This window comes from Saccopteryx bilineata, chromosome 1, assembly GCF_036850765.1.
Source record: "Saccopteryx bilineata isolate mSacBil1 chromosome 1, mSacBil1_pri_phased_curated, whole genome shotgun sequence".
Lineage (NCBI taxonomy): Eukaryota > Metazoa > Chordata > Mammalia > Chiroptera > Emballonuridae > Saccopteryx > Saccopteryx bilineata.
The window spans coordinates 140,453,191-140,477,778 of NC_089490.1; the positions used below are offsets into that span (position 1 = coordinate 140,453,191).

Here is a 24,588-nt window from a genome sequence, read left to right on the forward strand (position 1 = left end):
AGTTTTATGAGCAAAATCCGCCAGCTCTCCTAATCCTCTAAAATCCCCAGCCCAGGGGCAAAAGTTCACTGAATTTATACAGCCAGGCCTACTCACCCGGCCATCCATCCGCTAGCTCTACCCTGCATGTGTTTTGTGCCGGCAGGCCCCCTCCTCTCCCTCAGTGTGGCTCTCAGTAGAATCCAAAGATTAAAACTTTGGAGAGCCTGACCTGTGGTGGCGCAGTGGATAAAGCGTCGACCTGGAAATGCTGAGCTCGCCGTTTTGAAACCCTGAGCTTGCCTGGTCAAGGCACATATGAGAGTTGATGCTTCCAGCTTCTCCCCCTTCTCTCTCTCTCTGTCTCTCTCTCCTCTCTCTCCCTCTCTGTCTCTCTCTCTCTCCCTCTCTCTCTCCTCTCTAAAAGTAAATAAATAAAATTTAGAAAACCACAAAACTTTGGAGAAACGTCATAAATAATACATCATATCACTGGCTGGTGGGGCGGGGCTTCGACCGCCTGGCTGAGTCAAATTTATGAATAATAAATATATGAGTTGGACAGGGAAAGATGCGCGTCTGGGGGCGGAGTCTGGGGGCGGAAGTGGCCCTCTGAGGTAGGCCATCCAGGCTTATGAATATGCAAATAATAACAGGAGCGGTGACTATGGGCTTTGTCCCGCCCACAAAAGGCGTGGCCAGTCATTACGTGTAATGAATAATGCAGCACGTCGCCCGGTCGTCAGTGTGGCGTCGACGGTAGGCTTCGCAGGAGCCGGAGAGGGCGTGGGAAGCACGTAATGAATAATGCAGTACGTCAGCGGGCGGCGGGGCGGGGTGTGGCTGGCGCGCCGGCCCTGGAGCGGGGAAGGGGGGACGGGTAGAGATGGTCGTAAGATGGCGGCGCTGAAGGAGGATCGGAGCTACGGGCTGTCGTGCGGACGGGTGAGCGACGGCAGCAAGGTGTCCGTGTTTCACGTGAAGCTCACCGACAGTGCCCTGAAGGCCTTCGAGAACTACCGTGCTAGCCAGGTGAGTGGCGCGGACCCGGTGCGGCCGTCGGAGACGTCGTCGGGGCGCAGGCCTGCCTCGCGTGCCCCTCGCCCAGCGTCCGGGCCTGAGGGCACGGTGTCCGGCGTTCGGGTGCTGCTCATGGATCCCTTGGCCGGCAGGGCGCGAAGAATCACGTTTCTTCTCGGCCCCAGGAGGCGACACTGGCGGGCAGCCCGGGCGACGGTGGGCGTCTGGTCCGGAGGGCGTTTGTGTAGCACCTAGAGGCATCCGGGGCTTTTCCCTGTCCACCCGGAACTGATTTGTTCACCTGGCCGGGGGAGGCGGGTGGGGAACTTTTCATCAGGGTGCCTGGCAGAATGGGTCAGTGGGGCATCGCTTTCGGGGGTCCTAATCCATGTGTGTGGGGGCCGTCTCATGCGTTTTACACTGAGGGCCCTGTAATTGATCTCACTCTTGGTGTTACGGCAGAAATTGACAACTTGTCTGTGGCTCTCCCCAGGTGATCCTATTTTCACTGGATACCTTCAGAGAGTGGGTGGGAGTGTTTAGTGGGGAAGAAGCTGTGTATGTAGGGGTGGGGTTACTACTGACCTGGTGATTTTCTCAGGCTGGAGAGTCGGTGGTGGACACCTGGGAGGGAGCTCTAGCCAAGGCACCTGGTTGCTGACTCTATTTCAGGGGCCTGTTTGGGCCTATCTGGGGAAGTTAAAGACGTTTCAGTTCTGCCACCTGGGCTGGGGCAGGGGGTGGGGAGAAGGCCATAGCGCACCTTATTTCAGACCTGGTTTTGGGGCACATCTGGGGCTGTGGTCAGACCTGCTTCTTCCCATTTCTGTTTATGTCATGGCGCCCTCAGTCTGTGTTGGGTCAGAAGTTGCAGGTGCCCAGTGATTAGGTCCTGAGGGGAAGTGGTTTGGGAGCTCTTTTCCTCCTTGCCTGGAAAGGTGGGGTTTGGTTTCATAGTCAGAGGTGGCGGAGGAGGCCCCATTCTGTGTGTGTGTGTGTGTGTTTGTGTTTATGTGTACTGGGGATGAGGGGGCCTCTGGCGGTCAGGAGAGAGACTAACTAGGAAGGAATGTGGCTTTCTTCCTGACATGGACTTGTTCAGCATCATTAGCTAAGCTGGGAATTTCTTCGCATTTCATTCCCACCACTTCCTGGGTGCGTACCCTTCCTATCTTTTAGGGCAGTTTCCTTCCTGACATGATGTTTCAATTTTTTAATAGAAGGGGGACTCATCTTTTTTGTAAGAGTCAATTCTCTTCTTGTTAGAGGGGTTCCCCAAGGTGAGGTTGAGGCACTTCTGTAGGGAAGGAGAAGGGGATAGGGGCACAGTGACCAGCTTGAACCTTCTTGCCCTGTGAAATTCTGTTCCTTAGTCTGACTTGTCTTGGAGGAAGGCAGACTTTCCTAGAGGCAGCTGGGGGAGAGCTCATGAGTCATGTAAATAAGGTGAACTTGGTACCTGGTCACTTTGGGTTAGGAGCCCCGCCCTCCCTGCCATGCTGCCCTGGCTTGATCCATTGGTCTGGAAGGCCCAGCTTTGCATCCACCTCATGCTGTCACGCAGCTATTTTTAATTTAGGGTGTTGGTTACATCCCCTAACTAAGCTTGATCTTCCTCATGTGAGGGTAGAGGTAACTGCACATTCAGTCTGGTCCCACATGGAGCTCAGCTTTGTAGGTTAGAGTCATTCGGTAGGAGGAATTCCTTCAAAGAACTTCTTCAAGCCATCCTGGCCAGCTTGACTGGGTGGACTAAAATTTGGGGGACCTAAACTTGTGTTTTTCTCAGAAGCCAGCTGATAGTTTAAGTGATTTGGCAGCTTTTGTATAAATACTTAATCATACCCACTGGGCAGTGTGGGAGACTGGGCTAAATAAAATGAGGGCAGCTCAGGTACTCATGGTGTTTTGGGGTGCTGGGCATGGGGAAGGTAACTAGAAGAACTCGTTTATATGACTAGTACAGTGTATTGGTTATTAACAAAACCTCAGACATACAGCTTTGTCAACAGCATCTATTTTTCTGTTCTCACGTTGTAGTTATATTGTTTGCCAGTGCAACTTGAGAGGTTTTTTTATTTTTACTTTTTAATTGTGAAGAGGCTTGTACAAATTCAGAAGCAGCAGAGGATTGGAGAGGAACTTCCTGTAATCCTAGCTGTTGAAGCAGCTCTTGTAGAAGTCCCCAAGATTCAGAGGGATCTGAAGTCTGAGCTGCCTTTGTGCAGATTTAGTGGCCTGCTTGGAATTTGGTGGAAGGCGAGGATGTGGTAATACATGCAGCTGTTAGCCGTCCAGACTCAGGCTTCCCACAGTTTCTCCTTGAATATAAAAATTCAAGTTAGTCTTGAAGGAGCTACTCCTGTGGATCTCCTTTTTGGTGTGATGGATTATTTCCAGGAGAGAAGACAGAGAAAGTGTGGACACAACCCATTCTTTCAAGATAGCCTCGTGTGCCTGCTAAGAGAAGTGTCTCCTAACCGCTCTGAGGAAGTGACCCTCCCTAGGGCAAACTGCCTTGACCACCTGGGCTTTTTTGTTTGTTTGTTGATTTTTGAGAGAGAAAGAGAAAAGAGTGGGGGAGAAATGGGAAGCATCAAATCATAATAGTTGCTTCTCATATGTGCCTTAACCAGGCAAGCTCTGATTTTGCACTGGTGACCTCAATGTTCAGTGTTCGAGGTTGGCACTTGATCCACTGCAGTACCACAGGTCAGGTCCACCTGGGCTTTTTTTTTTTTTTTTTACAGAGAGTGAGAGAGAGATAGATAGGGACAGACAGACAGGAACAGAGAGAGATGAGAAGCATCAATCATTAGTTTTTCGTTGTGACACCTTAGTTGCTCATTGATTGCTTTCTCATATGTGCCTTGACCGTGGGGCTACAGTAGACCGAGTAACCCCCTTGCTCAAGCCAGCGACCTTGGGTCCAAGCTGGTGAACTTTTGCTCAAACCAGATGAGCCTGTGCTCAAGCTGGCGACCTTGGGGTCTCGAACCTGGGTCCTCTGTGTCCCAGTCTGACCCTCTATTCACTGCACCACCACCTGATCAGGCAGGGCTTTTTTTTTTTTGAATTTTTTAAAGAGTTTATTTGAGCCAAAGTGAGGACATATGTCTGGGAGCAAGATCTCAAATGCTCCCCACCTGGGCATTTTATTGTAGAATGTGGTGGGCTGTGTTGCTGGGTTATGTTTTCCTCTCTTAGGTGGAAAAGAGCATGTTGTTCAGGAAAAATTGAGGGCCCAGGAAGAGGCCTAAGAAGTCTGGGGGTTGATGCCTATTTAGGTTTTGTTTGTGTTTTGCTTGGGGGGAGGGCGGGAGAGGGAGGGAGAGGGAGAGAGGGAGGAAGGAAGAAATGGAGAGGAGAGAGAAGGAGGGAGGGAGAGAGATAAAAAGCATCAACTCGTAGTTGTGGCATTTTAGTTTTTCATTGATTGCTTCCCATATGTGCCTTGGTTGGGGGGGGGTGTGTCCTCCAGTCAAGTCAGTGACCCTTGCTCAAGCCATGGACCATGGGATCATGTCAATGATCTAACAAGCCGGTGAGCCAGCACTCAAGTTGGCGACCTTGGGTTTTTTCTTTCTTTCTTTTTTTCTTGATTTTATAGAGAGAGGAAGGTGAGGGGCGAGAGAGACAGGAACATCAATCTGTTCTTGTATGTGCCCTTACCAGGGATCATCAAATCGGCAACTTCTGTGCTTTGGGATGATGCTCTAAGACCCAGTGGTCCCCAACCTTTCTTGGGCCACAGACCAGTTTAATGTCAGAAAATATTTTCACAGACCAGCCTTTAGGGTGGGACCGATAAATGTATCACGTGACCGAGACAAGTGTCAAGAGTGAGTCTTAGAGGGATGTAACAGAGGGAATCTGGTCATTTTTTAAAAATAAAACATCGTTCAGACTTAAATAAAAATAAAACGGAAATAATGTAAGTTATTTATTCTTTCTCTGCGACCCAGAGGTTGTGGACCACTGCTCTAACCAACTAAGCTATTTGACCAGCGTTAGTTACCTCAGGGTTTCAAACCTGGGATCTCAGCGTCCCAGGTCGACGCTCTATCGACTGCACCACCACCAGTCAGGTGGTGCCTATTTAGGTTTGAATCTTATGTCTACCTGTGTGAGGTCTTGAGCTCGGGCTTGACCCTTGTCAGTTCAGATCTTTCTCCTCACAGCTCTGAGGATTGCAGTGCCTGGCCCTCTCTGAGCCCCACATCCTCCTCTTGGGGCACATGCATGCGCCAAAGCGTGGGCCTGACCCTTCAAGTGCGCTTAGTGTCTCTGCCTGGAGGTTAGAATGGCCCTGGAGATGGGGTCTGTGCTTTTGCATCTACCTAAATCTGACTGAGCGTCTTATCTGTCCATGGCCACTGCTGAGGAGTTGGACATTTATAAGTGACCAAGGCAGGCCCCAGTGTCACAAGCTGACAAGAATGACAGGTAATGCCTGACCTGTGGTGGCGCAGTGGATAAAGCGTCGACCTGGAAACGCTGAGGTCGCTGGTTCAAACCCCTGGGCTTGCCCGGTCAAGGCACATATGGGAGTTGATGCTTCCTGCTCCTCCCTCCCCCTTCTCTCTCTCTCTCTCTCTCTCTCTCACTCTCTCTCACTCTCCTCTCTAAAAATTAAAAAAAAAAAAAGAAAAAAAAAAAGAATGACAGGTAATGAACAGGGCAGCACAGAAATCAACACAGACTTGTCAGTGGTCACTGTCAGGAAGGAAATAAAATGGGGCAATGTGATGGTGTGGGGCAGGTAACGTGAAAAGATGCTGATTGAGAGAGGTGCTTCTAGGAGATGCCAGAGCTATGGTGTGCTGGGTAAAGAACCCAGGCAAGCTGGGTACACAGGCCTTGAGACCTGAGGGATTGGAGGCTGTTAGAGCAGGGGAGTGGCCTAATAAGCTGTGGAGGGAAGCTGTAGGGTTGTGTCCTCAGGAATGGTGTGTGTGTGAGGGATGTACAGGAGACCTGAATTGAATACTCCATGACTGTTTTATAGTTGTGCTGGGTGCTGCTCGCCTGCTGCCTGGATGTTAGCTGGGCACCAATGGCAGGAGGAGCCTTAATTTAGCTTCTCTTCCCCTCCTATATATAGCAAGGCCCTGAGAGGGGAGCTCATCTCCCCTTTATGGGAGGCGCCCTACTTGGCCCTAAGCAGGGCAACTTCTTGCGAGCCTTGTTTGCTTTACAGATGGCCATCTTTAGGACTCGGTGGCACTGCTCCTCCTGGCTGTGGGCCAGGCCCCTGTAAACCCTTCCTTCTTGACAACACTGGCAGGAGGACTAGCTTATTGTTCCCTTTGTGCTTTGGAGGCATTTGAGACTCTGAAAAGCAGTGTCACCTGCTTAAGGTCACTTAGACTATCCTCATTGGCCCAAGCTTTCTCTCACAGTGGAGGAGAGCTTGAACCACTGAGATACAGCTATGAACGGGAGTTACACTATGATCCTAGTTAAAACGCCAGTGTTTTAGGTTGCTGTGAGTGTTGGTGACCTTAGTGGCCCTGCAGATGCCAGATGTTGCTGTCTGTGTCTGTACTGTGCTTCCTCCCCCAAGAAAGCCTAATGATGACCGTAACCACCAGCTGTGAATCTAGGCCCACATGCCAGCTCTGGCCCACGCTGCATCCTTTACTTCTGGTCCCCTGTCAGCCCTGTGGCAGTGATGAGGAAACAGTGGAGACACTGGGAAGGTCGAGTCACTGGGAGAAATCTCCCAACTGTGCCTGGCTGAGAACCAGACAGACTCTAATACCCCACCTTGTGTGCTGGGCCCTGGGGGCAGGAAAGAGCAGGCTAGTCCACAGGTGTCCGAAGCAGGTGTCCGAAGCATGGCCTTTTGACCTGGGGCGTAGGGGTTCAGTGTGCTTAGGTGTTTCAAGGTGGGCACTTGATGGTTTTGGGTGGAGTGATTCCCTCCCAGAATGCACGTCTCATAGATGCTGGAGAGGGCGAGCACCCTGGCTGTGTGGTAAGTGGTGATGGTTTCTGCAGGAGGTTGCAAAGCTGTGTGAGAGGCCGAACCTACCTGCCATCAGGACTCTTGACTAGCCCTCTAGCTGCATGCTAATCTCCAAGGTGATGATATGTAAATAGCAAGCTGCTCTCTGAAACCCACCCTCTGTTGACTCATCTGCAAGGCCAGAGTTCATCACCCTTGGGGCAGTTTTGACATCACACCAGGATTGTGACATCCCTGGTGAATTCTTAAAAAAACAGGGCTGGGGCCCTGGCCGGTTTGCTCAGTGGTAGAGCATTGGCCTGGCGTGCGGAAGTCCCGGGTTCGATTCCCGGCCAGGGCACACAGGAGAGGCGCCCATCTGCTTCTCCACCCCTCCCCCTCTCCTTCCTCTCTCTCTCTTCCCTTCCCGCAGCTGAGGCTCCATTGGAGCGAGGATGGCCTGGGCGCTGGGGATGGCTCCATAGCCTCTGCCTCAGGCGCTAGAGTGGCTCTGGTCACAACAGAGCGACGCCCCGGGTAGGCAGAGCATCGCCCCCTGGTGGGCGTGCCAGGTGGATCCCGGTCGGGCGCATGCGGGAGTCTGTGACTGCCTCCCTGTTTCCAGCTTCAGAAAAAAAACACACCAAAAAAACCCCAACAACAGGGCTAGTGCTCGTTTTGACACCAAAATTGGAACAGTGCAGAGATTAGCATGGCCACTGCACAAGGATGACATGCGAAGTTATGAAGCATTACACATTTTTCTTCTCAGTAATATAAAAAACAAGAAAATAACAATAACAACCAGGGCTAGAGTAGACCCTGTTTTGGGAATCTGCTTCTCTGTTGCAGAAGCCCTGCATGCTGGCCCCTGGCCCCTGGCCCCTTGGCCCCTTGGCCCAGCTGGCAATCCATGCTGTGCCTTCAGGGTTTGGCCTCCTCTTACTTCGTTTTTAGGGCCTCGCTCCCCATTCTCTGCCTCTGACTTTCTCCTTGATCTGAGTTGCATAGCCAGAGTTGTCTGAGATCTCATCTCCAGCAATATGGGGACACTCTGCATTCACCCCAGAGCACAATGGGACACTTTTAAGAACAATCCCCTCAAATGAGTCCTGACCCGTACTGCAGTGAGTGATCCAGACAGCCATGTCTTACCATTGTTTTGTCACTTTATTTATTTTTTTTAATTTTTATTTATTCATTTTTTAGAGAGGAAAGAGAGAGAGAGAGGGAGAGAGGGGAGAGAGACAGAGAGAGAGAAGGGGGGAGGAGCTGAAAGCATCAACTCCCATATATGCCTTGACCAGGCAAGCCCAGGGTTTCGAACCGGCAACCTCAGCATTCCAGGTCGACGGTTTATCCACTGCGCCACCACAAGTCAGGCGTCACTTTATTTATTTATTTTTTCTTTTCATTTTTCTGAAGCTGGAAGACAGACAGACTCCCGCATGCGCCCGACCGGGATCCACCCGGCAAGCCCACCATGGGGCGATGCTCTGCCCATCCTGGGCGTCGCCATGTTGCGACCAGAGCCACTCTAGCGCCTGAGGCAGAGGCCACAGAGCCATCCCCAGCTCCTGGGCCATCTTTGCTCCAATGGAGCCTTGGCTGCGGGAGGGGAAGAGAGAGACAGAGAGAAAAGCGCGGCGGAGGGGTGGAGAAGCAAATGGGCGCTTCTCCTGTGTGCCCTGGCCGGGAATCGAACCTGGGTCCTCTGCACGCTAGGCCGACACTCTACCGCTGAGCCAACCGGCCAGGGCCCAGGCGTCACTTTATTTCTAATAAAAAAGCTGGTGTTCACATCTAGAGAGGAACCCTCCTGTCCCCACACCAGGTGACTGTAGGGAATCTGATGCTAATTATATTCTCGGGCCTAGTCCCTCCCAGGCCACAGCTGCTGCACCTGGTTGGGGGTGTGGTCATGACTTGCCACATGCTCTCTGGAAAGGAGGGGAGTTTCAAATGTGTCTAAAGTTTGTGGGTTCACTAAACCTCTGTTTCAAAGCAACACGTGTGGAAGTTATTTCTTATTACTATAAAAGCAGTATAGCTCAGTGTAGAAAACTAACTAAAATAACCTATTCCCACAGCTGCTGTTGGCCCATTGGCCCCTTGCTCTGTCTTGTGCCAGGCACAATCTTAGGCCTTACTTCCCTGACACTGTAAGTTTTTTTTTTTGTTTTTTTTTTTTAATCACATTGGTAAGCTTTATTTTTTAGTGACTGAGTCTCTGTGCATTGTGGACCCTAACAGGTTATTCCTCCAGTGCTGCACTGATCCTAGGCTTCCTGGGTGCAAAGCCATGTCTACTGTCCTGAGTACTGAGCAGAGGTGCTGATATGTGGTGAGGGCTCCCCCTGTCCCTGTGCATTCTGAGTGGAGCAGGGAGGCTGCAGATGTTGCAGTTGAGGCTTGGGGGAGATGGGGTCTGGCCTGTGGGAGTAAATAATTAGGGAAGGTAGGCTTGGAAACAGAGAGACCTGTGTAGGAATGATGTTGAGGGCCAGACAAGGGGACAGATGTGGGCTGCCCCCTGTGTCTGGTTGGGGTGGGGGACATTTTTAATCTTTCCTGATACTGGCTGTGGTACTCATGCCTTCACTAGGCTTTGTGGTCATGCTTGAGCTGGGTGTTTGAGAGTTAGGTCATACAGGGTTCTGGAGGGAAGGCAACTGTATCACGGAGCACTGTGATATGTCTGTGGCAGGTAGGCACCATTAGTACTGACATCGCTGCTCCAGAACCACATTTTTCTGGGTTGCTGCCTTGTCCTAGGGCATGGATGTCATCAGGTTCTTGCCAGTGTCCTAACAGTGCAGTTTGAAGGTCGTTTTGAAAGAACTTGGCAGCTGTAGGAGCCAGCAGCTTTTCTTATTCTGTGTTTTGAGTTGTTTTCTTTGTTTGGGGCAGTTGGATGCCAGGTTTTCCTTATTGCACTAGTGTTGACCAATGACTGGTGGGTGCTTTGGATGCAGAGAGAGCGAAAGCCAGGCCTGGACAGAGGTGCTGCACCCTGTGACAGTGCCGGGGGGGTCACTGTCACCCTGAGCCAGCGTCTCAGGTGGGCTAGACAATGGGCAGGCCTGGTGGGATTCAGCCTACCTTGGACAGCTCTGCCTTTGAGGAATTAATGAGATAGATGCAGGTGATGAGGGCTGTGGTTAATTCTCCACAAATCATCATTGGTGTTTCCTTAGTTATTCAGGAGGAGAGACTGAGGCTTGGCACAGGGTGCCTTGCCCGAGATGTGCCCTTCCAGCTGCCCCTGTTCCTATCCCAGGCCTGGGGTGGGAAGGCTAACAGCTTTTCACTTTTCTCCTTGCTGCCATGACTGGCTTAGATATTCAAGTGGATGTCCTAGCAAGGAGGTGGCTCCCTCAAGGATGCCACTCATTAGGGTCTGGTGGCCAGGCTATAATCACATCCACTGACTGCCTGGGACTGGGCCACTGGCTCTCTCTCCAGGGCTCAGTTATCATAGGGTGAAGCAGTACCTGCGATTGCAGTGGTCTCCCAGGTCAGATGAATGAGACATGTGGACACTGACTGCTCTTGCCCCTGTGTATGTCCTACAGATGAAAAAGTGTAGTTCTTCAGAATGTAAAGTATCTGCTTCTGTGTCTTTACTATTGAGGATTTCTTTTTTAAATAAAGAAATGGTGCCTGACCTGTGGTGGCGCAATGGATAAAGCATCGACCTGGAATGCTGAGGTCGCCAGTTCAAAACCCTGGGCTTGCCTGGTCAAGGCACATATGGGAGTTAATGCTTCCTGCTCCTCTCCCTTTCTTTCTCTCTCTCCCTTTCTTTCTCTCTCTCCCTTTCTTTCTCTCTCTCCCTTTCTTTCTCTCTCTCCCTCTACTCTCCATTCTCTTTAAAATGAATAAAAAAGAAAAACTTCAAAAAGTAATAAATAAATGATTTTCTCTGCTGGGAAGCCCATCACGTTGTATTGGAGAGAGCTGGACACTCCAGTGCGTCCCCTTCTATATCCCTCCAGCAGTCTTGGGGGCAGTGATGATGGAGTGGGCAGGAGACGGGTTGGAAGTGCTGGCCAAGTTTCTGGAGACAATACTGTTGAGTCTGGGGTGACTGCTGAGTCTGGAGCTGGTGGCTGCTGCTGAGCGAATGTGAAGAGTCAGGCCTAGAGCGTGAGGTGAGGTGGCTAAGCTCTAGCCTGTGGATGTGGGGAGTCACAGGGCAGTCCCAAGGGGCCAGATCCCTTCCACTCGAGAGTGCTCTTTGGGATGTGAGATGGGGGTTCTGTCTCCTCTATTATCCAGCCTGGGTGAGTAGGGCCCTGGCAAAGGTGTTTAAGGACTGAGTATCAGGGACTAACCCCACGTTTCTCCACATGTCTTCTGCCTCCTTCTGGGAAGGAGTGGCAAGATGAGGGAATGGGGGGCCTGAGGAGTCCTGGCCTACCTCTCCCCTCACCTGTACACATGCCCATGGCCCTCATGTCCTATATCAGACTGACTCATCACTTACTGGTTGGCCTCATTCTGCAGTCCCCTTGTCCCTTTGAAGGAGGCCAACCAGGGGCATGGTCATGACAGCCACGAGCAGTGACACCAGAAGGGAGAAACTCAGCAGGTGATGGGCAGGAGGTGCCTTCAGGAAGTGGGGCAGGCAGAATTGGCTGGAATGAGGCCAGGACTGGGGATGTCTGGGTGAGATCTGAGAGAGTGGCACTGCAGGGAGGCCCAGGGGCAGGGCAACCAGAGAGCATGAGGGTAAGGAGTGCTGGGACAGGAAGTTGAGGTTAATTCTATCATGCAAGGAAGCCTGACTAAGTGGCAGTGACTGCTCTGCTCTGTGCACTGTGGGTGGCTCTAGCCCCTTCCTAGGCTCACTGTGGGGGGCTGGGCCCCACCCCAACTTCATTACACTAGGGGTTCCATTCTATGACAGACAAAGGTCAGGGAGTGTTTGGGAGTGCTGAGACCAATCACCATGAGTCTTTACCTGGGGTTTCTCAGAGAATTAAATTTTTTTTTTCTTTTTATTTGTGGCAGAGACAGAGAGTCAGAGAGAGGGACAGATAGGGACAGACAGACAGGAAGGTAGAGAGATGAGAAACATCAATTCTTCATTGCAGCACCTTAGTTCATTGATTGATTTCTCATATGCGCCTTGACTGGGGAGTAGGGGAGCTACAGCAGACCAAGTGACTCCTTGCTTGAGCCAGAGACCTTGAATCCAAGCTGGTGAGCCTTGCTCAAATGAGATGAGCCTGCACTCAAGCTGGCAACCTCAGGGTCTTGAACCTGGGTCCTCCACATCCCAGTCCGACGCTCTAATTACTGCTCCACAGCCTGGTCAGGCTGAATTTGTTTTTTAAATTGTGGTAAAAGACCCTGGGCCACTGGCTCAGGAGTAGAGTGTGGGCCCGGCATGTGGAAGTCCTGGGTTCAATTCCTGGTCAGTGCACACAGGAGAAGCACGCATCTGCTTCTCCACTCTTCCCCCTCTCCTTTCTCTCTTTCTCTTCCCCTTCCATAGCCAAGGCTCCACTGGAGCAAAGTTGGCCCAGGCGCTGAGGATGGCTCCATGGCCTCTGTCTCAGATGCGATAATGGCTTCACTTGCAATGGAGCAACGGCCCAAATGGGCAGAGCATCGCCCCCTGGTGGATATGCAGGTGGATCCCAGTTGGGCGCATGCGGGAGTCTGACTGCCTCCCTGTTTCCAGCTTCAGAAAAATAAAAAAGAGAGAGAGAGAAAAAAAAAAGAATTTGTGAGTTATGTGTAAATCAGCTCATTTTAAGAGTGGAAGAATCCTTGGTCATATCTTTATTTATTTTTATTTTTTAATTTTTTAAATATTTTGTATTTTTCTGAAGCTGGAAACGGGGAGAGACAGTCAGACAGACTCCCACATGTGCCCGACCGGGATCCACCCGGCATGCCCACCAGGGGGCAACGCTCTGCCCACCAGGGGGCAATGCTCTGCCCCTCTGGGGTGTTGCTCTGTTGTGACCAGAGCCACTCTAACGCCTGGGGCAGAGGCCAAGGAGCCATCCCCAGCGCCCGGGCCATCTTTGCTCCAATGGAGCCTCGGCTGCGGGAGGGGAAGAGAGAGACAGAGAGGAAGGAGAGGGGGAGGGGTGGAGAAGCAGATGGGCGCTTCTCCTGTGTGCCCTGGCCGGGAATCGAACCCGGGACCTCTGCACGCCAGGCCGACGCTCTACCACTGAGCCAATCGGCCAGGGCCTATGGTGCACTTTTGACCGGTCATAGGGAAGCAACAAAAGACGATAGAAATGTGAAATCTGCACCAAATAAAAGGAAAACTCTCCCAGTTTCATACCTATTCAGTGCAGTTTGATGTGGGCTCACGCACAGATTTTTTAGGGCTCCTTAGGTAGCTATCCTGTATAGCCTCTTCAGACTCATCACTGACTGATGGCCTACCAGAACGGGGTTTCTCCACTAAACTGCCGGTTTCCTTCAACTGCTTATCCCACCGAGTAATGTTATTCCTATATGGTGGCGCTTCGTTATAAACGCACCGATATTCACGTTGCACTTTGGTCACGGATTCGAATTTAGCGAGCCACAGAACACACTGAACTTTCCTCTGTACTGTCCACATCTCGACTGGCATGGCCATGGGCTGCTCTGCTGTATACACGGTGTTACATCATCATCTGCGCATGCGCACATGCTGCCACATCGTCCTACAGAAACTAGGAGGGTTTTCCTTTTTTGTATTTTTTTTTTTGTTTTGTATTTTTCTGAAGTTGGAATCGGGGAGGCAGTCAGACAGACTCCCGCATGTGCCCGACCGGGATCCACCCGGCACACCCACCAGGGGGCAGTGTTCTGCCCATCTGGGGCGTTGCTCTGTTGCATCCAGAGCCATTCTAACGCCTGAGGCAGAGGCCACAGAGCCATCCTCAGTGCCCGGGCCAACTTTGCTCCAATGAAGCCTTGGCTGCTGGAGGGAAGAGAGAGACAGAGAGGGAGTAGAGGGGGAGGAGTGGAGAAGCACATGGGCACTTCTCCTGTGTGCCCTGGCCAGGAATCGAACCTGGGACTCCTGTACGCCAGGCCGATGCTCTACCACTGAGCCAACTGGCCAGGGCCAGGAGGGTTTTCCTTTTATTTGGTGCAGATTTCATATTTCTATCATCTTTTGTTGCTTTCCTGTGACCGGTCAAAAGTGCACCATGACTTTATGGACACACTGTATGAGAAAGCAATCAATAAACAACTAAGGTGCTGCGATGAAGAATTGATGCTTCTCATCTCTCCCTTCCTATCTGTCTGTACCTATCTGTCTCTATCACACACACAAAAAAAGAAATTCTTTCGGGTATATAAACTCAAGTGGGATTGTTGGGTCACATGATCATTCTATGTTGAACTTTTTGAGGCTCTGCCAGACTTTACCATTTTAGGTTCTTCCGAGCAATGCACAGGGCTCCAACTACTCCACATTCTTGTCAACACTAGTTATTTTCTGTTTTTGTCTTTTTTCCTTCCTTCCTTTTTTTTTTTTTTTTTTTAAGAGAAGCAGGGAGAGAAGGACAGGAACATCGAGCTGCTTCTGTATGTGCCCTGACTGGGGAATCGAACTGGCAACCTTCCCCCTCTGGGATGATGCTCTAACCAACCAAGCTATCTGGCCAGGGCTTTTTAAAATTTGATTGATTTTGAGAGAGACAGAGAAGAAAGAGAGGGAGATTTATGTGTAAGTCAATCTGTTCTTGTGTGTGCTCTGGCCAGGGATCAAACCAGCAACCTCTGTGCTTCAGGATAATGCTCTACCCAACTGAGTTATTTGGCTAGGACATCTGTTTCTTTGAAAGTAGCAATTCTGATTGATGTGAAGTGGTCTTGGAGCCTTTGAAATACACTAAGTTGAATGTGACTCTTTAAGAGAGTTAAGGTCTGCAGGACCTCCCAAATTTGCTGCACCATCAGTGGGCTCAGGATTCCCCTGGTTATCGGTGACAAAGAACCTGACCCCAGCAGAATGGGGGCATGGTGACTCCCACACTTGAGATGGACTTGGGGTGGCTTCAGATCCTGCCTGAGGGAAGATTTTGAACAGATCACCTGGATACAGATGACAGGAAGGGCAGGGACAGCTGGCTTGGCCCCACTCTGGATAAATGGAGATCGCAGTAAGGTACAGAAACCCAGTCCTAGTCAGGATTCTGGTTCTAAGATGGGAGGGTTAGTAAGTGCCCTAGGTGGCCTAGAGCTCCTGTGGGTGGAAGGAACAGTGGGGACTGAGGGCTAGGGAAGCAGAGGTGACATTGGCTCTGCCCTAATGGCTCATTCTCCTCAGCCATCACCATCTTCTTACCCTCCCAGTGGCAGGACTTTTGTGTACCCTGCCTCACCAAAAAACAAAACGAACAAACAAAAATAAACCAGAAGCCCAGAGGGTGATGAGGAGGACTGGGCTCTGCCTTTCAGGCACCTAATGCTAATGGGCTCTTTTCTGGTCAAGAGCTCAGATGGGCAGAATCTGTACTTTGGCTTTAGCTCTTTGGATCCCCTATGGAATCACAATGTGATTGATGTGGAAAATGGGCATTCTTTCAGGTAGGAAGTGGCCTGTAGACCCCATGGGTCAAGAGCTGCCTTTTGGGGGACACTGGACAGGCAGGGTCTGTGCCATTGTCCTGGCGTTTTCTCTGGTCCTGTGAGTAGGTACAGCCCACTTGACTATTCCAGCAGGGGAAGGTGTACCTCTTTACCTGTCTGCTGCCCCTTGCTCTTCCTGCACAAATCTCACACCTGACTTCAGGCTGCAATTCAAGGTAGGCTGATCTAAGGATGGCTGCCCTTTCTGGTGGAGGCAAGTCTGTCCAGACCCACAGAACTCTGGGTAGTCTCTCCTCCTTCCACTGCCTTGAGGAGGGTAAGTGGGTTGAGAAGTTTCTTTTTCCTTTTTTAAAACAGTAACTTTCTGGAGAAAATTCCTGTTGTAGACTTGTGGCTCTACTCACATCTAGAGAAGTGGTTTATGGGTCCTAGCGCAGCATTACAACAAGAAAAATGTCCTCTGCATCAGTCAGGACAGCGTGGCTTGTAGGAACCAAGAGTGAATGACCTCAGTGTGACCTCCTGAATGGGGACCTCTTCCTGTGGTACAGTCGATGTGTTGCTCTCCAGGTCCTGTCAGGGATCTCATGCCTTGTCCTCTTCCTGTCTTGCTCTCTTTCTCTGTGGGATGAATGGTAGAGCTCACGGGCCTTCTGCCCCTAAGGAAGTTGAATTTGCTGCGCTCAGTGTTACCGCCACAGTTGCTGACCCCCAAAACCAAGACTTCCAACATGTTCATTGTAATGTTAGAACAGAATTGGATGAGTTGGACTGTATGGAAACTTTTTTTTCCTTTACTGACTTTAGAGAGAGGAAAGAAGAGAGAGAAATTTACCAATTTATTTGCTCCACTTATTTATAAAGTTATTGACTCCTGTATGTGTCCTGACCGGGGATTGATCTGGCAACCTCTGCACTTTGGTATGGTCCTTTAACCAGCAGAGTTATCTGGTCAGGGCTGGAGTGTTCTTTTTTCAGTGTCATCCTTAGAATCTAAAATGAGCCAGTAAACCATGGCTGGAGGGGCAAATCTGGCCCACTGACTGTAAATAGAGTTTTATTGGGATACAGTGGTGTTATCTGTGGATGCTTTTTTTTTTTTTTTTATTAAAATTTTTTTTTTAATTTTTTTTTATTTTTATTCATTTTTAGAGAGGAGAGAGAAAGACAAAGAGGGAGAGAGAGGAGAGATAGAAGGTGGGGAGGAGCTGGAAGCATCAACTCCCATATGTGCCTTGACCAGGCAAGCCCAGGTTTCAAACCGGCGACCTCAGCATTTCCAGGTCGACGCTTTATCCACTGTGCCACCACAGGTCAGACCAATCTGTGGATGCTTTTGTGCTACAAAGGCAGGGAATCTTTGCAACTGACACTGGCTCTCAAAACCTTAGATACTGCCTCTCTGGCACTTAACAGAAATAGCTTGCAGTCCGCTGGTCTAGAGTGTTGGGATGAGTGTGTGACTTGAGGACTTGGTGTGTTAGTGGAATGTGCTGTCCCAGGAACTTCTGGTTCTCGTGCAGTGGTGTGTGGCTCTAGGAGTCCTGGAAGACAGCTTGCTGTTGCATTGCAGGGTAGGACCGAGACACTAGAGGGTATTTTTTGGTCCAACCCCTTCATTTCACTGATAGAATGCCTTGAGGTTGATGGCTGACCCAGGTCATATGTTCAGGGTAGATTAAATTGAGCCTCAAACCTGAGGCTGTCCACTCCAGGACTGGCTGCCTCCCTCCACATTTTGTGCCTATGTGAATTCTTCCCACCCTGTTCAAGCCCCTGCATTTCCCCAAAGCTTTTCTGAGCATAGTGTCAAGCCTGGCACAGCTTCCAGTAGGCCTGCCTTTCTATTTGTGACTGCTGGTGATCCCTGGAAACACAGGGCTAGTGTGTGAGTTTCTGCAGGAACTTGGGAGGGCAAGTATTTGTCTCTGATTCCTGTCAAGATCTGCCCGAAGTCCCCTGGGTCCTGACCTCAGCTGTGTGGGCAAACAGTAGGGTCTAGGCCAGGCGTGGCCAACAGTTTTTGCCCCCAGCCCAGATTAGAAAGAAAACTTTTTTTACGGGCCGGACGAAATATTAAAATTAAAAAAATGTTAAATACAAAAACGATTCGTTTAAGTAAACAAAGTTTTATTATGTAATTTGTTTATGAATAAATGTGAGTGAAAAAATTTTAATATACAATATTATTTTAATAAAAATATAATTACAAAAATATAATTACATATTGTATAAATATCCAAACTGTATTGCAATCAGTTAAAACAATAGTTAATAGAATGAGCTTGAAGGGGTTATATCGCAAATAAAATAATTATTTCATTTTACAAATGGCCTGGACACGTTTTCAGTTATCAACTGCAGCTATTGTCTATGCTACAATGCCACTTGATTCAGCACACTTGACCACAAAAACAATGAATTGTTTGACCTTGGGTGTGCACTGGCAAACTCCGCCTAAATGAATGTGGGTTTCATATCGCCGCAGTTCATATCGAGTGCAGACGAGTACAAAAGTTGTAAATCTTTATAACGGAATATTTTTAAAAAATAAAGAAGTATCATGAATCCATTTGACCAATTATTGGAAGTTAACCCAATAGATTAGTCACACGCGGAATTCTTTTCCGCTTATCACTATCTTCTTAAATATCTCTATTTCCAGTAATCAAAGACGCTTCCACTTCTGAGTAGCTGAGATATATATTTTTTTAATTTATTTTTTACAGAGACAGAGAGTGAGTCAGAGAGAGGGATAGACAGGGACAGACAGACAGGAATGGAGAGAGATGAGAAGCATCAATCATTAGTTTTTTGTTGTGCTTCGCGACACCTTAATTGTTCATTGATTGCTTTCTCATATGTGCCTTGACTGCGGGCCTTCAGCAGACCGAGTAACTCCTTGCTGGAGCCAGCGACCTTGGGTTCAAGCTGGTGGGCTTTTCCTCAAACCAGATAAGCCCGCACTCAAGCTGGCAACCTCGGGGGCTCGAACCCAGGTCCTCTGCATCCCAGTCTGATGCTCTATCCACTGTGCCACCGCCTGGTCAGGCAGAGTAGCTGAGATTTTAAAGTAGTAGAGAATATTAAAAATTTAATCGCGGGCCACATAAATTTACGCGGGCCGGATCCACCCTGAGGGCTGTATGTTGGCCATGTCTGGTCTAGGTGATCTTCCAAGGAGGTATTGTCTCATAAGGGGTTGATCATTCTCATGGTGTCTTCAGACATGCACTTTATGGCACAAGGAACAATCAGATGATAGTGGCATCACATGGGTCTCTTATATAGAGATAGTCTGTAGCAGGTGTATCCTCCTGACCAGAAGTGAGCTCTCCATGGGCTAGGAGGCTTCATTAAAACTTCTGGAGCTTTCTGAGCTTGGGATGGGTGCAGTTTGTAGATAGATTCTGAGCTAGATACCAGTGACCTGAAAGACCCAGGGAAGGTCTCTCAGGCCTCCCTGCCAGAGACTGTGGTTTCTGGGTTCTGTCTGCAGAAATGGCATGGTTTTGTTCCTTTTTTAATTTTTATTTTTTTTAATTTTTATTTATTCATTTTAGAGAGGAGAGAGAGAGGGAGAGAGAGAGAGAGAGACAGAGAGAGAGGAGAGAAAGAGAAGGGGGGAGGAGCTGGAAGCATCAACTCCCATATGTGCCTTGACCAGGCAAGCCCAGGGTTTCGAACCGGCGACCTCAGCATTTCCAGGTCGACGCTTTATCCACTGTGCCACCACAGGTCAGGCTGTTCCTTTAAAAAAAAAATGTATTTATTCATTTTAAAGAGGAGAGAGAGAGAGAGAGAAAGAAAAGGGGGAAGAGCAGGAAACATCAACTCCTATATGTGCCTTGATCAGACAAGCTCAGGGTTTCGAAGTAGTGACTTCAGTGTTCCAGATTGATGCTTTTTCCACTGTGCAACCACAGGTCAGGCTGTTCTTTTTTTTTTTAATCCTTTTTTTTTTTTTTAAAGTACATGAGAGCAAGAGAGGGACAGATAGGAAGGGAGAGAGATGAGAAGCATCAATTCTTTGTTATGGCACTTTAGCTGCTCATTGATTGCTTTCTCATATGTGCCTTGATGAGGGGGGGCAGGGCGGCTCTAGCTGAGCCAGTGACCCCCCCCTTGCCCAAGCCAGCAACATTGGGCTTCAAGCTCAGTGACCATAGGGTCATGTCTGTGATTCCATCCATGCTCAAGCTGGTGAGCCCATGCTCAAGCCGGCAACCTTGGGGTTTCAAACGTGGGTCCTCTACATCCCAGGCCGACACTCTACCCACTGTGCTATCATCTTGTCAGGCTTTTAAAAATCTTTTGACGTTGTTTCTCCCTTTTCAGAATTGGTGGGACTGTTGAACCACTATAGGCTGGGCAGGGAACAGGGGCGGGGGGACTGTGGAGAAATGTCTGAGGCAAGAGCAGAACTCAACTAGAGGAGTGTGTTCTTTCTTCCTCTGGTTGTACTATTTTTAATGTTGAATACTTGTAGATATTTGCTTGTTCCAGAGAAATGTGCTCTGCTCACAGAGGATCTGACAAGTGGGAAGAGGATAGCACGGGGTACCTTTGTCCAGCTTATCTCCAACCTGCTCTGGGGTTGGGACAAGTCTGTGCTGGCTCCCTTACCTATGCACAGGGTCCCACTGGTCAAAGGACTTGAGTAGGGACGCTGATCCAGTGATCTGTGCCAGGTCCCCCTAACAGCAAGTGGAGCTGTGTTAAGGAGTATTCTGAGCTTTGGCCAGGTCGCTCAGTTGGTTGGGTGAAGATGTCTGGCATGTTGTCCTCATTGCTCTAGGGTTACGGGTTTAATTCCCAGTCAGGGACACATAACAAGAATCAACCAATGCCTGCTGACCTGTGGTGATGCAGTGGATAGAGCTTTGACCTGGAATGCTGAGGTCGCCAGTTCGAAACCCTGGGCTTGTCTGGTCAAGGCACATATAGGAGTTGATGCTTCCGGCTCCTCCTCCCTTCTCTCTTTCTGTCTCTCTCCTTTCTAAAATGAATAAATAAAATCTTATAAAAACTTCATTAAAAAAATCAACCAATTAATGCATAAATAGTTGGAACAACAAATCAATGTTTCTCTCTCTTCCCCCCCCTTAAAAAATCAATAAATAAAAAATTTTAATAAGTATTTTGAAGAACTTCTGGCCTAGAGTGTAGGATTAATATGTGACCCTTGCTGCCCTTAGCCCTGACATTTAGTATCTCTTTAAGGAAGATTCCTCCCTCTGAGCAGAGGAGGTTGCTAGCCCCTTTGGGTGAGCCTGAGTGAGAGTGGGGCCAGTGAATGGGTCTGCCCATGCTTGGGTATGCAGGATGAGGCGCACAGGCTGGCAGTGGGAGTCGTGCTGATAGGCATGAGGCTTTGGGTCCATTCTTCCCCGGGTTGGGGGATGACTCACCAGGGTCTGTGCCCCAGAACTGTGGTCTGATATACATACATACGTGTGTGTGTGAGTGTGTGTGTATACACTCACACACACACTCACACACACACACTTTTTTTTCTTGTTGGAGAGACAGAGTCAGAGAGAGGGGCAGATAGGGACAGACAGACAGAAAGGGAGAGAGATGAGAAACATCAATTCTTTGTTGCAGTTCCTTAGTTGTTTGTCGTGGTCTAGCCACGACAAGTCTGTTACGGGGTCCTCAAACGGGAAAAGGTATGGAATTAAATAAATGATAGAGAATTAAAGATATATACATAGAGATGGGTTCAGGAGACGAGCAGTCTCTACCTCTCCTAAGCTGATGCAATGGGGGCCCCCATAAGCACATTCGTCTTTTTTTTTTTTTTTTTTTTTTGTATTTTTCTGAAGCTGGAAACGAGGAGAGACAGTCAGACAGACTCCCGCATGCACCCGACTGGGATCCACCCTGCATGCCCACCAGGGGGCGACACTCTGCCCACTAGGGGGCGATGCTCTGCCCCTCCTGGGCGTCACTCTGTTGTGACCAGAGCCACTCTAGCGCCTGGGGCAGAGGCCAAGGAGCCATCCCCAGCGCCCGGGCCATCTTTGCTCCATTGGAGCCTCGCTGCGGGAGGGGAAGAGAGAGACAGAGAGGAAGGAGAGGGGAGGGGGAGGAGTGGAGAAGCAAATGGGCGCTTCTCCTGTGTGCCCTGGCCGGGAATCGAACCCAGGACTTCTGCACGCAAGGCCGACGCTCTACCACTGAGCCAACATTTGTCTTTATTCAGGGAAAAACCGTGGTTCATTAGCAATTCAATTGTTTCCAAGACAACTCAAAGACAACCCTCACCGAACCATTTAAATCTAACTTTATACCAATAAGAAACTAGCTTCCAGTCTCTTTTGAAAAACATGGGTAAAATAAGCAATAATCAGATATAGCTCTTTGTTAACTGGGCAAGTGAAATGGATAATTAGGCCCAGCACCTGTTCCCTGGATATAAAAACACCCTGTTTATATTTTGGTCCCCAACAGTTGTTCATTGATTGATTTCTCATATGTGCCCTGATGGGGGGGGGGGCTACAGCAGACTGAGTGACCCCTTGCTCAAGCCAGCGACCTTGGGCTCAAGCTGGTGAGCCTTGCTCAAACCAGATGAGCTTGCGCTTAAGCTGGCGACCTCGGGGTCTCAAACCTGGGTCCTCCACATCCCAGTCCGATGCTCTATCCACTGTGCCACAGCCTGGTCAGTGGTCTGATATTTTTCATCCAGACATCTTCACATGGTTCCTCTCCTGGTCTGTCCTCTTCCTGGTCTTGGTCTCTCACCTGTCATTAACTCACTAAGGTCCAGATGCTTTCAGGTGACAGGAATTGATAAGTATGTGATCTTCTGGGCACAGCTTAGCCTCGGTGAATGGCTGGTCTGGGTGAATGTGGCACCCATCTCCATGCTCTTGGTGCTCCTGGTGTAGGAGTAAGTACACCACATGCTGTAGGTATGGGCATCCTTCTGTTGTTGTATTTATAACTCAGGGGGCTAGTGAGGTTGGGAATACTATGGTCAATTCACTAGAGGGCATGGGATCGCCTGATCAGGTGATGGCGCAGTGGATAGAGAGTTGGACTGGGATGTGGAAGGACCCGGTTCGAGGTCCCGAGGTCGCCAACTTGAGCGTGGGCTCATCTGGCTTGAGCAAAAAGCTTGCCAACTTGGACCCAAGGTCACTGGCTCGAGCATGGGGTCACTCGGTCTGCTGAAGGCCCGCAGTCAAGGTACATATGAGAAAGCAATCAATGAACAACTAAGGTGTCGCAACAAGAAACTGATGATTGATGCTTCTCATCTCTATCCGTTCCTGTCTGTCCCTATCTGTCCTTCTCTCTGACTCTCTCTTTGTCCCTGTAAAAATTAATTAATTAATTAAAAAAATTTAAGAAGCATTTAGAGGGCACGGGGTCCAGGTCTTGAGGTGACTGAGCTGAGGCTGGTTTTGAGCCAGCCCGAAGACCTGGGGAGTCTGTCTACTGTCCTGTGTTCATGTGGCACCCAGTGGGCCTAGACATTGGTTCCAAGTGTCCAAGGTGCTATCCCTCTGGCAGCTGAGGGCCAGGGTGTTTGGAGGGGTAGGCCTTATGATTCTAGACCCTCACTGGTTTTGACTGCATGTAGGCTGAGTGGCTCTAATATAGGGGTAGTGAAGGTGAGGAGACTGGCTGAACAGTGTTGTCACCCTTGGGGCCTCAGTTTCCCCTTCTGCCGTGTGGGGGGTTATCATTGTGTTGTGAGGTCTGTGTCTTTCTTCCATGTGCTGCCTCACCTGTCCAGGAAAATAGTCAAGGCCTGAGGCAGCTCTGAAAGGCAGGAGTTTGCTCTTCTGTTGGACCTGTGAGCTGGTGATCTCCTATGTATAGGTATTACAGACCCAGGCCAGCTGGCTCTTTTTTTTTTTTTTTTTTTAAATTTTTATTTTATTTTTTAAAATTAAAAAAAAAATTTTTTTTTAAATTTATTCATTTTAGAAAGGAGGGGGGGAGAGAGAGAAGAGAGAAAAGGAGGGGAGGAACAGGAAGCATCAACTCCCATATGTGCCTTGACCAGGCAAGCCCAGGGTTTCGAACTGGCGACCTCAGCATTTCCAGGCCGACGCTTTATCCACTGCGCCACCACAGGTCAGGCTAATTTTTATTTTTTACAGAGACAGAGAGTCAGAGAGAGGGATAGACAGACAGGAACGGAGAGATGAGAAGCATCAATCATTAGTTTTTCATTGTGACACCTTAGTTATTCATTGATTGCTTTCTCATATGTGCCTTGACCGCAGGCCTTCAGCAGACCGAGTGACCCCTTACTTAAGCCAGCGACCTTGGGTCTAAGCTGGTGAGCTCTGCTCAAACCAAATGAGCCCGCGCTCAATCTGGCGACCTCAGGGTCTCGAACCTGGGTCCTCCGCATCCCAGTCCGACACTCTATCCACTGCGCCACTGCCTAGTCAGGCGGCCAGCTGGCTCTTTGAGAGTTCAAGGCTGCTGTGTCTGTGTGGGCCCTCAGGGCCTATCAACTGGTAGAGGGACATGGTGGTGCAGAGTTCCCCAGAGCAGGCAGGTTTTTACCTAAGTAGCATTTCTCTTTTTTTTTTGCATTTTTCTGAAGCTGGAAACAGGGAGAGACAGTCAGACAGACTCCCGCATGCGCCCGACCGGGATCCACCCGGCACGCCCACCAGGGGTGACGCTCTGTCCACCAGGGGGCGATGCTCTGCCCATCCTGGGCGTCGCCATGTTGCGACCAGAGCCACTCTAGCGCCTGGGGCAGAGGCCACAGAGCCATCCCCAGCGCCCGGGCCATCTTTGCTCCAATGGAGCCTTGGCTGCGGGAGGGGAAGAGAGAGACAGAGAGGAAGGCGCGGCGGAGGGGTGGAGAAGCAAATGGGCGCTTCTCCTATGTGCCCTGGCCGGGAATCAAACCCGGGTCCTCCGCACGCTAGGCCGACGCTCTACTGCTGAGCCAACCGGCCAGGGCCTAAGTAGCATTTCTCATGATAGCCATTGAGAGGTGCTAGAGGTAAGGAGTGGGATAGCCACTGAGGGAGGATAGAGGTGGGGAGTGGGATAGCCACTGAGGGGGGATAGAGGTGGGGAGTGGGATAGCCACT

At 49.8% G+C, this 24,588-nt stretch overlaps 1 protein-coding gene and 1 pseudogene across 1 annotated transcript in view; both read left to right on the top strand.

The window, feature by feature from the left end:
* Positions 1–811: 811 nt before the first annotated feature.
* Positions 812–24,588, top strand: part of ISYNA1 (inositol-3-phosphate synthase 1) — an 85,661-nt gene continuing 61,884 nt past the window's right edge. The window contains exon 1 of the mRNA XM_066269405.1: positions 812–1,011. Coding sequence (XP_066125502.1) covers positions 877–1,011 — 135 coding nt within the window. The 5' untranslated portion in view covers positions 812–876. The remainder of the gene's footprint in view (positions 1,012–24,588) is intronic.
* Positions 7,619–7,713, top strand: LOC136321703 (U6 spliceosomal RNA; annotated as a pseudogene).